The 15,852-nt window shown below is 44.9% G+C and overlaps 1 protein-coding gene across 1 annotated transcript; it reads left to right on the top strand.

Annotated features, from left to right (window-relative positions):
• The first annotated feature begins 10,870 nt into the window (after positions 1–10,870).
• Positions 10,871–13,211, top strand: LOC309494227 (uncharacterized protein). The gene is made up of 2 exons (XM_082163488.1): positions 10,871–11,669; positions 11,772–13,211. Exons 1-2 carry the CDS (start codon positions 11,157–11,159, stop codon positions 12,996–12,998), a joined length of 1,740 nt encoding a protein of 579 aa, XP_082019614.1. The 5' UTR covers positions 10,871–11,156; the 3' UTR covers positions 12,999–13,211.
• The last annotated feature ends 2,641 nt before the right edge of the window (positions 13,212–15,852 follow it).

The raw sequence follows: 15,852 nt of genomic DNA, 5'->3' as shown, positions 1-15,852 counted from the left end.
CTTTTTAAAAAGTGAAGCAGCGTTTGAAGCTGGTTTTAAATATTCTGCCGCCTACTAATGTAACTAATTCATTATTAATAGGCTGTTTTCTATATTGGGATAATATCAGTTTGAAATGCAAGTCACACCAGTCCACCCTAGCACCATTAAACAGATATGAAATATGAACATGAACATATGAAATGGATTAAAAAGGTGTACAGGGTAAACATTAACCATAACTTTATCATCAAGCTTCAAGATCTGTTCAAGATTTGTCTTCCTTTTTTCCAACATCTTGAAATCCGTCATCTCAAATTCTCCATGTTTATAATCAATATTTAATTACCCCACAATTTTGTTTGATCGATCCCCACTAGAGATTATTGCGTATATTCAGCCAACAAGGCAGTTTGCCACGGGTGAGACAAAACAAACAACCATGCAAATAACATGTTCGCTCGGTCAAACAAAACCACCACAAATCCTTAGTCATTAATCACCTGAAAGTCATCAATCAGCGTTTAGTAAGTTAGCTTTGTTTGCTGTACAGTACTTTCTGTATAAGTTATCATCCAAAGCCACACATTTTTCCAGTTCATTCCCTGGGAATCGAACCCATGACCTTGTGGCGTTGCTTGTACCATCCTTTACTGTTTGAGCTACAGAAATGCTAAACACTTCATTTTACAATTGATTGATTTATTTATTTTTGGTAGTAGTAGTATATAGGTACCTTGTGCATTGAGGATCAATAAAGTACACATTCATCTAATTTCAATAATTAGCCTTTTTATTGAACTCCGATAAGCTCAATGGAAAATTAAGAAATCCTGCAGGATCATCAATCGAGCAGCCAAGACTGTGAATACGATGCTAAATATCAAGGCCATTGAATTAATACACAGCATCGGGTTTGTAAATGTGCACGCATATGAGAACACACAAAGCAAAGCCTAAGAAACATATTGGCTTCCAAGACCAGAGAATATAAGATTATGAGGACTAGGTATGAATTAGTTTTATCCGCTCCCAGCTTTCAAATAATTTTTCTTCCTAATGAACATGACTATTTTCATTAATGCTAAGGGATTATGAGAAACACAGTAAATAGATTGTGCCTGCAGTTTGCTATTTATTCAACACACACACACACGGGTCTTTAGACGGACAGCAGATGGGAAATGGATGGAAAAGTTAGATTTTTCTTTTTCTTTTCAGTTTTATTTTTATAATAGGCAGGAGCCTATAACAAACACAAAGATAAGGAAAGAAGCGTTAATAAAAATGCTTGCTATCAACAAACTCACTTCAATGTTTTGGTTGTTATTGCACAACTTGGGAATTATGTTCCATTTTGCAGCATATTTGACGTTATAGGTTGTAATCCAAAAGCAGAAAAACTAGGGCCTATGATATCGATGTGATCTCATATGCATTCCTATGTAAAATATTGTTCAAGAACAGATACATTTTCACAGATTTGGACAGTCAGACTCTGAAACGCACACAATGACTGCATCTAAAATGTAAACCTTTTACTTAAGATATATGTATAAACGTTGAATTCTTAGAGTTTCACAGAAAATATAAATCACAAATAGATTTTATTGTATTTATAATGAATATAGAATCTTACGAATGTTTTGGAGGATCCATAAATACGTGTACATTCTAAAAACAAAATTTTACTTTTAAATAAATATATATTAAACTAAAATAAGTATTAAAATAAAAGCTTTGAATTTAGTAATAAGTATAAATATTGACTATTATAAATCTTTATAATAACATACATTCAAAAAAATGTATGTGCATACAAACAGACAATAGATAGATAGATAGATGATAGATAGATAGATAGATAGATAGATAGATAGATAGATAGATAGATAGATGATAGATAGATAGATAGATAGATAGATAGATAGATAGATAGATAGATAGACAGATGATAGATAGATAGATAGATAGATAGATAGATAGATAGATAGATAGATAGATAGATAGATAGATAGATAGACAGATATACAGATATATGGGTAGATAGATGCAATAAAAATAAATAATAAAATAAAATAAATACAAATGAAAAAATAAAAGCTTAGAATCGATTAATTACTATAAGTATTGGCACTATTATAAACTATTATAAATCTATATATCTTTATAACCACCACTGATCTAGGTGAACTTGGTCTCGGGCCACACATTATTTCTGTTGGAGAAATGTGTGATGGAGGACGATGATGGAGAGCATATGATCTGTGAATGGTGTGCAATTAAAGTTATGGGGTTTATTATCTTATTAGCTGCTTATGAAGACTATGAGTCAGGCTGTGCAGACTGAACGCTGCAGAGATCTGGTAGCGGTAGGTACACATTACACTGTCATCAAAGAAGCCATTAAACACCCGTGTGCCAATAATCTCAGGAGGCCAGAGAAAAGCTTTCATCTCTTTACGTGATGCACAATTAGATTAGGAGAAGCGCTGTGCTGAAATGAGAGAGGGAATGTTCGAGTGTTGTTGATGCTTTACAAAATCATATGGATATATAACAAATCATACGCTTACAGACTTTCGATCTGCAGGGACCCCCAAAATAATAAAAAAAAGGACAATTGTATCTCTTTTTTTTATATCTGTAACTTGCATTAAAATTACACCTGCTATTTTAAATATTAAAGGGTAACTCTCGCCAAAATGCAACCTAGGGTCTTTTTGTTAATCTACTCAAGGCAAACTTTCGTTTAAAAGCATAATTAGAATGGAAACGCCACTTTTAAGTTTGACCGTATTTTCGTTTTAGGTTAAATGCCTTGTAAATGGGAGTGAATGGGGCACTTTTATGATAGCATCAAATTCACTATTTTTAAAACACTAAGCAGGCTCGACACAACATGAAACTTTGCTCGAAGTATCACCTGGGGCTCTACACATGAACTCCAGCATTGAGAACATTGTGCACAAAGAGTTTACTGAAAAGAAAGATTGAACAACTCACTGTGTTTCCGTCCGCCGGCATTTTGTCAGTCAAAAATAGTCGATCTCTGTAACAGGGAGGATAGTAAAGATGGAAAGCTCCTAAAGCTTAGTTCAATATAAATAAATTTGTTGTTTTCTCGTTAGTGAAAATCAATATTGACCTTGTATTTGAAAACGGATCCTCATAAAAGAAATAATACTAAAATTCAGAGTCAGTTCATTCGCATTCGGAAATCGACTATTTTTGACTGTCAAAATGCCGGCACACACAGCTACACTGAGTTGTTCAAAATCTTTCTTTTTAGTAAACTGTGTGTACACAAACAATGTTCTCAATGCTGGAGTTCATGTGTAGAGCCCCTGGTGATACTTCAAGCAAAGTTCCCTTTCAAGGGAACTCCCGTTGCGTCGAAAACTGACGCTATGGGAACGCTTTGCGTGATGACGTCTTGAAGCACATGTAAAATCAGTCCAATGGTGTGGCGGAACGTCAGAGGCGGGTGACGTCACGTACCAGGAAACTATAAAAGCCGGCCCAAAACAGAAAACGAAAGCTTTCTGAGTCTTCAGTTGCGCTCTGTGTGAAATCTGTCTGTATATTTGGTGTTGTCTGTCTATATCACATATATATATATATTCAGTATGGCGAGCAAGCAGCAGTTTAGAGTGTGTGTCCATCCCTGCCCGCGTTATTTAACGGGAGGTGATACTCACACTCTTTGTGTTGTTTGTTTGGGTGAGGAGCATGCCCAGTCAGCACTCGAGGGTGGTGACTGTGTGCATTGCGACGCGCTTCCATTGCGTTCGCTCCGATCCCGCTTGGCTCGGTTCACGATCGCGATCCCGCGAATGTGATCCGATCCCGATCGCGTTCCCCAGGGCTCTGGTCCCGCCGCTGCCGAGGCACGGCGGCAATCACAGACCTGGGGTTCGCAAATGGATCTATCAGTGGATGTTGAGACGGGCTCTGCCTTATCTCAGCCTCCTTCTGATAGATCCAGTGCCTCTCATGGTGTGGAAGCACGCGTTGCGGTTTCTTCCCCCCCGATGGAGGCACCAATACTGCAATTGTCCAGCTCTGAGGAGTTGGACGTTGTTAGTATTGACGCTGAGTCTGAGGATTCGCCATCTCAGTATCATGCGTTTGAAGAATTGCTTGATGTTATCACTAGAGCTGTCGAGCGATTATCTATTGAGTGGCCAGAAGATAGGCAGGGCGCTCGTTCGAAAAGCAAGCTCGACGAACGTTTCCTGCCATCTCGTGCACAGCCTCAGTGCAGAAGCCTTCCGTTTTTCCCCGATCTCCACACTGAGGTGTCGAGATCGTGGGGGAAACCAGTGTCATATCGAGTGTATACTGCACAAACATCACACTATTCATCCATTCACAATTATAAAGAGCATGGTTATGGGGAGATGCCGAGGGTGGAAGAGACGCTCGCGAGCTATCTCTCTCCAGCAACGGCATCTTCTCTGAAGGCTCCTGCACTTCCATCCAAGCCAGTAAAAGTTACCTCTTCCCTGGTTCATAAAGCTTATGCCGCCGCCGGTCAAGCTGCAGCGTGTTTACATACAATGTCCATAATGCAGGCTTACCAGGCTGAGTTATTGGGTGATTCTGAGGATGGCGGGGGTATTAGTGCTGATACGGTGTCTGAACTGCGTAGAGCCACAGATTTGTCTCTCAGGGCCACCAAGGAGACGGCTAAATCCATCGGCCGCTCTATGGCAGCCCTGGTGGCCACTGAGAGGCATCTGTGGCTCAACTTAAGTGACATAAAGGACAAAGAAAAACATGTTCTTTTAGATGCACCAGTATCCACGCAAGGGTTATTTGGAGACGCAGTTAATAGTGCTGTAGCGAAGTCACAAGAAGCTTCAAAACAGGCAGCTGCACTTCAGAATCTTCTCCCCCGCCGTTCTTTCTATGAGGCTGCTGAGCGGGAGCAGTCTAAAAAGAGCGCTGAGCACCGCGCCACTCAGAAACAGAGCGTTTCCTCCCGTGCTCCCCCACAAAAATCTCGGGGACACGGAGGGCGCTCTCAAACCCAGCAGTCTTCGAGGGGTAAAACGGATCTGCGGACCGTTATTACCGCCAAGAAGGCTGCTGGGGAAAGGTCCTGATGTCTGAGGGCTCAGGACAAATGAGGGTAGTCCCCCCGAAGCAGAACGGTTAACACCTCTTTTCACGGTGCCCGTCTCTCTTCGGTGCCCTCAGGGGACCGTTCTGCCAACCCTGCCACCTCTGGTGTTACAGGGCGCAGCGGTCTCCGGCGAGCACATATCTCAAGGTCCACCCGGAAACGTAGTGGCCTCGGGATGCCCGCCCCCTCTGAGGAGGGTGCTAGAGCAGTCTGTTTGGTCGTTCCCTGCCGGTGTGCCGTTACAGGGCGACGAACCGACTACTCAACAGCAGGAGAAAAATACGGTGCCGTCTCTCTTCGGTGCCCTCAGGGGACCGTTCTGCCAACCCTGCCGCCTCCGGTGTTACAGGGCGCAGCGGTCTCCGGCGAGCACATATCTCAAGGTCCACCCGGAAACGTAGTGGCCTCGGGATGCCCGCCCCCTCTGAGGAGGGTGCTGGAGCAGTCTGTTTGGTCGTTCCCTGCCGGTGCGCCGTTACAGGGCGACGAACCGACTACTCAACAGCAACAAAATCCAGAAACCAGTCTCGAGAGACTGGTACCTCTAGTAGAATATTTGACAGCGTGGAAGCTACTGTCAAATGTTTCTCGTTGGGTCCTGCAGACCGTGGAAAAAGGGTATTAGATACAATTCTATTAACGCCCACCGCGGTTTATGGGGGTCCTGCCCACAGTGGTGGGCCCCGAGCAGGTTCTGGTTGTGGAACATGAAGTAAACACTCTGTTAGAGAAAGGGGCCATAGAATATGTACCCCCCTCCAACAGGGAAACCGGGTTTTACAGCCGGTACTTCATAGTTCCAAAAAAGGACGGGGGATTGCGTCCCATTTTAGATCTTCGAGTTCTGTACGAGTCAGCCATGCAGCTCAAGTTCAAAATGTTCACCTTGAGACAAATCGTGCCACAGATCAGGTCCGAGGACTGGTTTGTCACGATAGACCTCAAGGACGCATATTCCATCCGTCCGTGTCATTGGAAGTTCCTGAGGTTTGCTTTCGGGGGCAAAGCATACCAATATCGAGTTCTTCCATTCGGCCTGGCTTTATCACCCCGCACTTTCACCAAATGCGTGGATGCAGCTCTGGCGCCTCTGCGCCTCCGGGGTATTCGCATCACGAACTACATCGACGATTGGTTGATTTTAGCTCAGTCGCATTAGATGGCGGTTCAACATCGAGATGTTGTTCTCGCCCATATGAAAGAGTTGGGGTTACGGCTGAACGCCAAGAAGAGTGTGCTTTCTCCATTTTAGAGGACCACTTTTTTAGGCGTGGTTTGGGATTCAGTGTCGATGCAGGCGCGCCTGTCATCGCCACGCTTCGATTCCATCCTGGCAGCTGTGAGAAGTGTAAAGCTAGGCCAGCTACTCACTGTCAAACAGTTCCAGAGACTGTTGGGTTTCATGGCAGCAGCTTCCAACGGGATACCTTTTGGACTGCTGCACATGAGGCCCCTGCAGTGGTGGCTCAGGACCAGAGGGTTTTTCCCCGAGGGGCAACCCATTTCGCACAATCAAGGTCACGCGGTGATGCCTACGTGCCTTGGTTATGTGGAAGAAACCTTGGTTCCTGTCCCAGGGCCCAGTGCTGGGAGCTCCTTGTCGTCGCAAACTGCTAACGACGGATGCTTCCCTCACGGGTTGGGGAGCGATCCTGAGGGTCGCTCATCTCAAGGTCTGTGGGAAGACCATCATCGTTCCTGGCATTCTATAGCCTAGAGATGTTAGCTGTCTTCCGGGCTCTGAGGAGCTTTATCACAGGTCTCAGGGGACACCATGTGTAGTACATACGGACAACACGTCGGTAGTCGCCTATATCAAGGGGGTTTGCGCTGGCATGCCATATCCTCTTGTGGTCCCAGGGGAAGTTGCTGTCACTCAAGGCAGCCTACATCCCCTGGGTCCAGAATATAGGAGCAGACACTCTGTCGAGACAGGGGCCGAGGCCCGGGGAATGGTGGCTCCACCCCCGAGGTGGTGGAGCTGATATGGAAATTATAAGTGGATTTGTTTGCGTCTCGAGAGACGTCTCACTGTCCACTTTGGTTCTCCTTCACGCATCCAGGTCCTCTGGGACTGGATGCTATGGTACAGACGTGGCCGAGGCTACGTCTGTACGCCTTTCCCCCAGTTGCTCTGCTCCCGGGAGTTCTGGAAAGAGTTCGCAGGGACCGGGTTTGCCTGCTTTTTATAGCCCCGCGCTGGCCGGGCAGAGTATAGTTTCCCGATCTTGTGTCCCTCCTCGACGGGCATCCTCTGGAGCTACCCGTCAGGAGGGACCTTCTGTCCCAAGCAGGGGGCTCAATATTTCACCCCCGCCCAGAACTGTGGAACCTGTGGGCTTGGCCTCTGAGGGGGCCCAGCTCATAGAGTCAGGTCTCTCAACTGAGGTTGTTAAGACCATTCTACAGTCCAAGCTCCCTCCACGAGGAAACTTTATGCCCTGAACTGAAGAGTATTCACCTCTTTGTGTAGTGACCGTCGGTTGGATCCAGTCAACTGCCCAATTGGTACAGTTCTGGAGTTCCTGCAGGACCGGTTCACTGCAGGTCTGACCCCGTCCACTTTAAAGGTTTATGTGGCGGCCGTAGGTGCTTACCACAGTCCTTTGGGTGGAATGTCTGTGGGGAAAGACCCTTTGGTATCTCGTTTCCCTCGTGGCACTTGGAGGTCCTCCTCCCTTTCGAAATCGGACCAGGAGGCGAATAATTTGCTTTGCCCTGTTCGGGCGTTAGACGCGTATGTCCACAGAGCTGCCCTGTGGCGTAAAAGTGACTTTTGCTCCCCTAACAAGTGAGGTCCAGTGTCTAAGCAAAGGATGAGCAAGTGGGTGGTTGAGACTATCTCACTGGCTTATGAGGCGGCTGGACAGCCTTCTCCTTTGGCTGTCCGGTCGCTCTCTACTAGGAGTATGGCGGCCTCTAAGGCCCTTATATCAGGAGTATCGTTACAGGACGTCTGTGATGCGGCAGGCTGGTCCTCACCGCACACCTTCGTCAGGTTCTACTCTCTGGATTTAGACTCTACTCCAGGGTCTCATGTTTTGTCTTCTTAGTGCTGCTCACATGATTACACACAGGACAGACATTTGTAGCTATGGAGGCGTTGGTATAGACGTTCCCATAGCGTCAGTTTTCGACGCAACGGGAGTTCCCTTGAAAGGGAACGCCTCGGTTACGACTGTAACCTCGGTTCCCTGAAGAGGGAACGAGCGTTGCGTCGCCCTGCCATATCTCCTTCATGCCTGTCAGCTCGACTTCAGACTTTTACGAAGCTTTCGTTTTCTGTTTTGGGCCGGCTTTTATAGTTTCCTGGTACGTTTTCTGAAAATACATTTTCTGCTCAGCTACTGTTCGGACGCTCTTGCTTACTGCTCCGCGTTTTGCTCTATCGCTTTTACATTTTATCTCCTATTTTTTCTATATTTTATTTCCTTTATTTTATTTCCTTTTATCACCTAATTTTAACTTCAGCAAATCAGCACAGTGCTCATACGACAAAGTTTGGATTACTACAAAAACTGAGAATTCTTTTACCCGACCAGCTTACATACCGGGAAAGGAAAACACAACTGCCTACAAGGATAAGAGAAAATGCCTCTTCTGGAATCTACTTGCTGCACCAACTGCCACAGACTTTTACAAAGGATTGCAGTTCTAGAAACAAAGTTACTTACGGGACCACCAAACCAGACGGAGCACACAACAGAGCTTCGTCATGGACACCCTCAGCATACCGGTGAGTCCCATGAAACTAGTGCTCCTCGACAGGTAGAGAAACAAGCCGATCGACTTACTAATCGACGGCACAAACAGGGAGCTAAACCCAAAGGCACTCGAGACATCAGATTGTCACGAGCATCACATATTACCGCAGTAGCATCCTCTACCCCAGATACAGCTCTGACAAGGATTGCAAACACTGGTCTGCTACCACTGCCTATACATCTTGAGAACAGATTTGAAGTACTAATGAATGTAAATGAGGAATCCACAAATGTGATGAATGTGATCGAACACAGACTGAATAGGCCAGTAGCTAACACTGATGCTAACTGGCGCTCAAGGTCGAGCAGACAGCGGCACTCAGCTCAGAGCGCAGCCGAGCCCAGGACTCTGATAGTGGGGGACTCCATAATCAGAAACATTAGCACCAGGGATACAACTACGTGCTGCCTTCCACAAGCAACAACTTCTGATATAAACAGGGAACTTCAGAACATTCTGATGAAACATAAGACTGCTAATCGACTCATCATACATGTGGGGAAGAATGATATTCATAAAGAGCAGTCAGAACTCCTTAAGAAGGATTTCAATAAACTTTTTGAAACACTTAAAAGACTGAAAGTTCAAACATTCATCAGTGGACCACTACCAGCAAGAGGAACAAACAGGTTTTCACGATTGCTTGGGCTAAATACATGGCTGCAAAAAACCTGCAATATAAAAGCAGTGAACTTCATTGACAATTTCAATCTTTTCTGGAGTCAACGACAACTGTTTCATCGGGATGGCCATCACCCAAACAAACTTGGTTCAAGAGTGTTAAAGGACAATATCTACTTCTCCCTAAATCATCCTTCTGCAGTGTGTGCCAATCCACTCAATCTGAACGGCACACACACACCTGGACACAGTATGAATGACCACGGGACTTCACTTCAGCAGCAAAATGGACATGATAACACCACTCCGCCACAACAACCTCTGCTCACGGACACAATCTCAGCTGAGCCCTGCCCACAGAGCTCACCACAGACAGCCATATCAGAACTGCTTGAAGATTCAGCACCCAAGGACGACTTCCTGGAAAACAGCCAGGGAAGCCAGGACAGCATATTACAGCCTCCTATAACACCAGAGCAACAGCCCCTTTCACCAGACACTTTCTCCCTCTCCCCTGCAACGCCATTACTGTGCTTCTCACAGAAAATGGAAGAACTGGTGCATGCTGGAACCAGACTATCCCACTCTTTTGCTGCAAGCCCCCAGATACCAACTAAAAAAAGACAGGCACCACTACCACCAAAGCCTGCGGGCCCAGCTCGCCCTCCCCCTCCTCCTGTGAGAGCTCTTCGGCCTCTGCCACAACGCCAGGGCCCACACCCTCCTCCTTCTGCTCGAGGTGAACCAAAAACAACTGATACCAGCTCTCAGTGATATGTGTCGGGTCCCCGTTTTGATAACAGTAACTTTCTCAAATGTTTACAAAACAAGCGGGAACCCAGTGTGCCTGTATCTTTCTCTATTGCTGTTCTATTACATGATAGAAAGTCTAAGGCCTTCAATAGCCGTACAGCAAACCCAACTAATCTGGTGCCTATTACACGTCAAACTAATATTGCTGTGGGGAAAAGTAAGTCTGTTAAGTTAGCTCTTTTAAACATTCGCTCACTTAAAAATAAATCACTTCTAGTCAACGACTTAATAACCACAAACAACCTGGATTTTATGCTTCTAAATGAAACCTGGCTAGTAGACAGCTGCAGTGCAACAATCCTCAATGAAACATCCCCTCCTAACTTTACTTTTATGAGTGTCTGCAGAGCTGTTAAGAGAGGTGGGGGTCTAGCTGCTCTTTTTAAAGATATCTATCAATGTAAGCAAATATCATTTGGGAATTACTTGTCTTTCGAATATCTGGGTATTGTGCACCACAGAAAACATCCTGGTGACACCTCTCCACGTTTCAGATCATTTCCTCATTACTTTCAGTCTACAACTCTCTACCCCTGCACCCCCACCCCCACCACCAGTCACTTTCAGACGAAACCTGCGCTCACTTTCCCCCTCCCATCTCTCCTCTGCCGTGTCATCCTCTCTTCCCCCACCCTCACAATTCTCATCTCTGGATGTGAATACCGCAACGGACACCTTATGCTCCACTCTAATCTCTTCTCTAGACATTATCTGCCCTCTCTCCTCCAGGCCAGCACGCACTACTCCCTCTAACCCCTGGTTATCTGAGGTTCTTCGGGAACACCGGACCAAACTCAGGGCAGCGGAGAGGAAATGGCACAAATCAAAAGACGCATCTGACCTGAGTATGTATCAATCTCTCCTCTCCTCCTTTTCTGTTGATGTTCATGCTGCAAAATCTTCATACTTCCACAACAAGATCAACAGCTCCTCCAACACACGATTACTCTTCAAGACATTCAACTCTCTCCTCTGTCCACCTCCACCACCTCCCGCCTCCTCCTTAACTGCTGACGATTTTGCGACCTTCTTCACCAACAAAACAACAGCTATCAGCAGTCAGTTCTCAGCTCCACACACACAGGAACCCAGACCGACCCCTTCCACAGCCAATACCCCTCTGTCCTCCTTTTCTTCGCTAACCGAGGAAGAAGTATCTACACTTCTCCTCTCCAGTCACCCTACCACCTGCACGCTTGACCCCATCCCCTCACACCTTCTACAAGCCATCTCTCCCACACTTCTACCATCACTCACACACATCATCAACTCATCCCTCCACACTGGCACCTTCCCTACAGCATTCAAGCAGGCTCGGGTTACTCCACTGCTCAAAAAACCAACGCTAAACACATCATTGGTAGAGAATTACAGACCTATCTCTCTCCTACCATTCATTGCGAAGACACTTGAAAGAGCTGTCTTCAACAAACTAACATCCTTCTTGTCTCTAAACAACCAGCTGGATGTCAACCAATCTGGCTTCAAGAAAGGACATTCAACTGAGACTGCATTACTGTCAGTCACAGAAGCCCTACGGATCGCAAAAGCTGCTTCCAAATCTTCAGTCCTCATTCTCCTGGATCTGTCTGCTGCCTTCGACACGGTGAATCATCAGATCCTTCTGTCCACCCTCTCATCACTGGGCATCACAGGAACTTCACTCCACTGGTTTGAGTCCTATCTCACAGGTAGGTCCTTCAAGGTCGCATGGAGAGGCGAGGTATCCAGAGCACATCAGCTGACCACAGGGGTTCCCCAGGGTTCAGTTCTTGGTCCCCTCCTCTTCTCCATCTACACCACATCACTGGGACACATCATACAGGCACACGGTTTTTCCTACCACTGCTATGCTGATGACACACAGCTCTTCCTCTCCTTTCAACCAGATGATCCCACAGTAGCTGCACGGGTCTCAAGCTGTCTGGCGGACATCTCCACATGGATGAAGGAACACCACCTGCAGCTCAACCTGGCAAAGACTGAGCTTCTCGTCCTCCCTGCCAATCCGTCTCTACAGCACGACTTCACCATCCAGCTAGAGTCATCATTAATCACCCCATCAAGATCGGTCAGAAATCTTGGAGTAACGTTTGATGACCAGCTGACCTTCACAGATCACATTTCAAAGACAGCTCGATCATGCAGGTTTGCACTGCACAACATCAGGAAGATCAGGCCTTTCCTAACTGAGCATGCAACACAACTTATCGTCCAGGCCCTGGTCATCTCTAGGCTTGACTACTGCAATGCCCTTCTGGCTGGACTCCCAGCATGTGCGACCAAACCCCTACAGATGATCCAGAATGCTGCAGCTCGTCTTGTCTTCAACGAGCCCAAGAGGGCCCACGTCACTCCTCTGTTCATCTCTCTGCACTGGCTACCTCTAGCTGCTCGCATCAAGTTCAAGGCACTGACGCTTGCTTACAGAACTATCACAGGCTCAGCTCCCTCCTACTTTCACTCACTCCTACGAGTCTACATCCCTACCAGACACCTACGATCGGTCAACGAGCGACGTCTCGTGGTTCCATCACAGAAAGCCACAAAATCACTTTCCAGAACATTCTCATTTACAGTTCCATGCTGGTGGAACGCTCTCCCCACCCTCATCCGGAATGCAGAATCCCTGAAAACATTCAAAAAACAGCTGAAAACCAATCTCTTCCGTGAGCACTTAACCTTATAAAAAAAAAAAAAATAAAAAAAAAAAAATCCTTTCCCTTTGAAACATCACTTATCAGGCTTATGCTACTCTGAATAATACCAGAACTTCGTATTTTGAGCACTTCCTGCGTTGTTGTTGCTTTTGCCTCTTTATGATGACTCGCTGAACTTAGTCCTAATTTGTAAGTCGCTTTGGATAAGGGCGTCTGCTAAATGACTAAATGTAAATGTAAATGTAAATGTGTTAAAAGGTGCTCCACGCATTTTACTTTTCATTATTTACAGGCCTCCAAAATACTCTCCAGCCTTTGCTGAGGACTTTACAGAACTGTTATCAACAATTACCTCAGAGTTTGACTGTTTTGCCATTGCTGGAGATTTTAACATCCATATAGATAATGCAGAAAACAATATGGCCAAAGAAATCAAAACTGTTTTAAAAACTTTTGATCTGACTCAGCATGTACATGGACCCACACACAATCATGGACACACTTTAGATTTACTTATCAGTAAGGGTCTAAACATTTCATCGATTGTTATTAAGGATGTAGCACTGTCTGATCATTTCTGTATTTTCTTTGATATATTGATCTCTCCTGCCACTGAAGCTAGATCTGTGTCTGTCAAGAAGAGATGCTTAAATGAGAACACTAGTGTCCTATTTATGAAGGCTATATCCTTAACACCAAGCATATCTGCAGACTCTGTTGATTTTCTCCTTGATTCTTTTAACTCAAAAGTTAAAGGTGTAATTGATGATATTGCTCCTGTGAAAGTCAGGAAGAAGAGTGGCAGACAAAAGGCACCTTGGAGAAACTCAACAGCAGTGCAAAATATGAAAAGACAATGCAGAAAAGCAGAGCGCATGTGGCGGAAGACAAAACTTGTAGTCCATTATAACATCTACAAAGACAGCCTTCATGCTTTCAATATGGAACTAGGCAAAGCTAGACAGACTTTCTTCTCAAATATTATAAACAGTAATTTAAACAACACACGCACTCTTTTTGCTACTGTAGAGAGACTGACAAACCCCCCAAGCCAGATTCCCAGTGAAATGCTCTCAGACAGCAAGTGCAGTGAGTTTGCTTCTTTCTTCTCTGACAAAATCAATAATATCAGAAAGGTGATCAGCACATCCTTGACTTGCGCTGGGGTCAGACAGATCAAACCACCTGAGAAAGTAGTTACTATGTCTGATTTCAAAGAAATTGATGGCAACATTTTGGAAGAAACCGTACAGCACCTTAAAACATCAACCTGCGCTCTTGACACACTTCCCACATCGTTTTTCAAAAGTGTGTTAAACAGTTTAGAAGCAGATCTTCTAGAAGTGGTAAATGCTTCACTTCTCTCTGGGAGTTTTCCAAACTCCCTAAAAACTGCAGTTGTCAAGCCCCTCCTGAAAAAGAGCAATCTGGATAAGACCATATTAAGCAACTATAGACCAATCTCAAATCTTCCTTTCATAGGTAAGATCATTGAAAAAGTTGTCTTCAATCAGCTGAACAAATTCTTATGCTCGAATGGATACTTTGACAATTTTCAATCTGGTTTCCGACCGCACCACAGCACAGAGACAGCGCTCATAAAGATAATAAACGATATTCGCTTAAATACTGACTCAGGCAAATTATCAGTGCTGGTACTACTCGACCTCAGTGCTGCATTTGACACTGTCGATCACAACATACTTCTGGACAGGCTGGAAAACTGGGTGGGGCTTTCTGGGATAGTCTTAAAATGGTTCAGGTCATACTTAGATGGGAGAGGTTATTATGTGAGTATAGGAGACCATAAGTCTGAGTGGACATCCATGACATGCGGAGTCCCTCAAGGCTCAATTCTTGCGCCACTCCTGTTTAACCTGTATATGCTCCCAATGAGCCAAATAATGAGAAAGAACCAAATCTCTTACCACAGCTATGCAGACGACACACAGCTCTACTTAGCCCTATCGCCCAACGATTACAGCCCCATTGACTCCCTGTGCCAATGCATTGATGAAGTCAACAGTTGGATGTGTCAAAACTTTCTTCAGTTAAACAAAGACAAAACTGAAGTCATTGCGTTTGGAAACAAAGATGAAGTTCTCAAGGTGAACGCATACCTTCACTCTAGGGGTCAAACAACCAAAAATCAAGTCAGGAATCTTGGTGTGACACTAGAGTCAGAGCTTAGTTTCAGTAGTCATGTCAAAGCAATAACTAAATCAGCATACTATCATCTGAAAAATATTGCAAGAATTAGATGCTTTGTTTCCAGACAAGACTTAGAGAAACTTGTGCATGCTTTCATCACCAGCAGGGTGGATTATTGTAATGGACTCCTCACTGGCCTTCCCAAAAAGACCATAAGACAGTTGCAGCTCATACAGAACGCTGCCGCCAGGATTCTGAGCAGAACCAGAAAATATGAACATATCACACCAGTCCTCAGGTCTTTACACTGGCTCCCAGTTAAACTTAGGATTGATTTTAAAGTATTATTACTGGTATATAAATCATTCAATGGCCTAGGACCTCAATACATTGCAGATATGCTCACTGAATATAAACCCAACAGATCACTCAGATCATTAGGATCATATCAGCTAGAAATACCAAGGGTTCACTCTAAGCATGGTGAGTCTGCTTTTAGCTATTATGCCAGCCGCAGCTGGAACCAGCTTCCAGAGGAGATCAGATGTGCTCCTACTGTAGTCACATTCAAATCCAGACTCAAAACACATCTGTTTAACTATGCATTTACTGAATGAGCACTGTGCCAATGTTCGTCCGACTGTTTGTATTGTATTTTATTTTTTATTTTTCTAAACTGTTTTAATTATTCTTATTTCTTTTTATTATTTTAATTTCTTCTATGTAAAGCAC

The sequence above is a fragment of the Leuciscus leuciscus genome, assembly GCF_965113295.1.
Source record: "Leuciscus leuciscus genome assembly, chromosome: 3".
In the NCBI taxonomy this organism is placed as follows: Eukaryota; Metazoa; Chordata; class Actinopteri; order Cypriniformes; family Leuciscidae; genus Leuciscus; species Leuciscus leuciscus.
The sequence above is the reverse complement of the archived record's forward strand: the minus strand, read 5'-3'. Positions and strand labels throughout refer to the sequence as shown.